The 2,465-nt window shown below is 35.3% G+C and overlaps 1 protein-coding gene across 1 annotated transcript in view; it reads left to right on the forward strand.

Moving 5' to 3' along the window:
* LOC101507001 (two-component response regulator ORR24) overlaps positions 1-1,649 on the forward strand; it is a 4,080-nt gene extending 2,431 nt beyond the window's left edge. The window contains exons 5-6 of the mRNA XM_004507654.4: positions 114-1,193; positions 1,302-1,649. Of these exons, the coding sequence (XP_004507711.1) occupies positions 114-1,193; positions 1,302-1,370 (1,149 nt within the window). The 3' untranslated portion in view covers positions 1,371-1,649. The remainder of the gene's footprint in view (positions 1-113; positions 1,194-1,301) is intronic.
* Positions 1,650-2,465: the final 816 nt, after the last annotated feature.

Below are 2,465 nucleotides of genomic sequence, written 5' to 3' on the forward strand. Positions count from 1 at the left end.
AAGAGTTCAAATTCTTTCGGAAATGGTTATTAAATGGTCATCAATGTCACTTTAATTTATAATAATTGTGCCATGATAACTGCATATAAGCTCGTTTTCGTTTTGGATTGCAGAAATACAGACTTAGTCTCAAAAGGCCAGCTAAACAAGCTAGAATTGATGGTACATTGGGTACTACTGATCCTTACCTGCAAATGGGTTCATTAGGTGGATATGGAGATTTTTGTACCTTGTCAGGATCAAGAAGAATCTTAAGCAGCACACTACCATCATATGCATCTAGTGAAATATTTTGTCGGTCGAACGCCTCATCACTGTTGAACTCTAGAGGAATTAGTTCTTCTACACTGGTCCCTCCACTCCAGTCTCAAAACATTAATGCTCTCAAGCTGCCTATGTTTTCTGCTTACGAAAACTCGAGTTTCTTACAGCGTATTCGAGCATCAACGGAGATTAACCATTTTCAGCAGAACAATTATCCAACTGGCAATATGAAGTTAAGTCCAATTGATGATTCAAGTGCATTTGCAGTTTCATCTAGCCTCTCAGACATCATCAGAGCTACTACTATTAACAATGCAAATAGTTATCTGTCTTGCTTCTCAAGTAATCACCTACAAACACATAATTCAGGAGCATTTATGAATCACTCTTCTGTTGGAGGTGCTGCTGTGAAATCAGAATCTTTTAACCCCGGCACAAGTGGTTCCTCGAATTCATTTGATTATAGTCGGATTAAGGAAAGCTTGCAGAATGCAGCTCAGTTATCTAACTTTGCTTCCAATTCTTCTCCATTGAGTGAGGATTTTAACAATGATCAACTGTCTCAAAATAGCTTAAAGTTTTCCTCTCACGGTTCTCATTTTCAGAAAAGTCCAATTGATTTTTCTTCCTCGCGTGTTGTTGCGGTTCCTTTGGAGGAAACTATGCCATGTCAAGAAGGCTTACTTGGGAATGTCGTAAAGGCTTCATGTTACACACAGCATCAAAACATGAGTTCTACCTTCAATACCTTAAATTCTCTAGCTTCTCCTAATGAAGACACTCAGTTGCCTGAAGTTGAGAATTTATATTCAGATGCTAGAATTGAATCAAATGATGATTGCTTTTTGCAGCATATGATTTCTCTAGAAGGATTCGTTCAGAATAATTGTGTTTCATTGGATGACATAATAAGCGAAACAGTTAAAAAGGTATAATAAAAATATTTGTTTGAATATGGTTCTGGTTTTGATCTGAAATTAAGCATCTTATCAGTTCTTTTAAGAGTAAAATGTCATGAAAATCTGTTTATGATGTAGGACCAAAATGAGACGAAATCGATAGACCGAGAAAAGGAATTTGATGCTTGCAAAGTTGGACCAAAATGAGTCGTTTCATCTAGTTTAACCTCCAGTTTGCATCTACGTTAAGATTTTGTTTCTCACATGCCAAGGTTCTTTGGACGTGAATTTGTAGAAGCTGCAAATCGTTCGTAGCTTGTTGATGGTCGAATCAAATGTCCGAAACAATTTGGCCGTGGTTCCAAACATAGTTTCTTTAGCAGGAATAGTATGTGCTAGCTGTCAAACTTCTCAACCTTTTTTTGTTTATTATTATCTCTATGTTTATACTTTATATATAAAATATTTTCTCTGGCATTGGGTTTCCCCTCTCTCTCTCTCCCCACATACTAGTATTAATGATTTATGATTGATTCTTTAAAATTACTTATTTTTTACAATGAAAGTGTGACAAGTTTGAAATGGTTTATATTACTTTTGAATTAGATTATCGCCAATTTGCTAACTTCTAAATCAATTAATATTTTAAATCCCTCATAAGGCAAAGATGAATAATAATGAAAACCTTTCTATCTCACATATGCACTATCATTTCTTTAGTTTGTGCCTAAAAAAACAGCCATATGTAACATTTGTAATTTGAAGACAACAAAGATGTTCTACGTTTTCATGGGCAAATTAGCCACAAGTACCATGAAAATTCTATTCTCTTGAACTACTTTATGATGGACTAATCCTGCTATGTATTTCAACCTATCAATTGTTTAGGTAAACAAATTATGGTTATATAGTTATCAAATAGTTATCTTGTGCAGTTAATATTTGTTTCATCAGAAATTCAGGCAAAACAAAATGTTTCATCAGAAAGAAAAAAAAAAAACAGACTTGACTGAGAATGTATATTATGGCCTCAGCATTGATTATTCCCTAATGGCATGACAAGGGCAATAGCTCAAATGCGTCGCTCACTCTTCCTATGCAACAATTCTAAGAATCGTCAAAGCATATGTTTGGAACTATGGTGGATTTGCCATTTCTCGTGCCTCAAGGATATTCACTGCACAAGGTACCGTTAAGGAATGTGCACTGCAGACGTGGCATCAAACACGCACTACTGCATCTCACTAATTAACAGTGTCCCATTATAATTTCTTCAAAACGATTCAAATAACTGATGTCCAG

The sequence above is a fragment of the Cicer arietinum genome, chromosome 7 (genome assembly GCF_000331145.2).
Source record: "Cicer arietinum cultivar CDC Frontier isolate Library 1 chromosome 7, Cicar.CDCFrontier_v2.0, whole genome shotgun sequence".
NCBI classification, from domain to species: Eukaryota; Viridiplantae; Streptophyta; class Magnoliopsida; order Fabales; family Fabaceae; genus Cicer; species Cicer arietinum.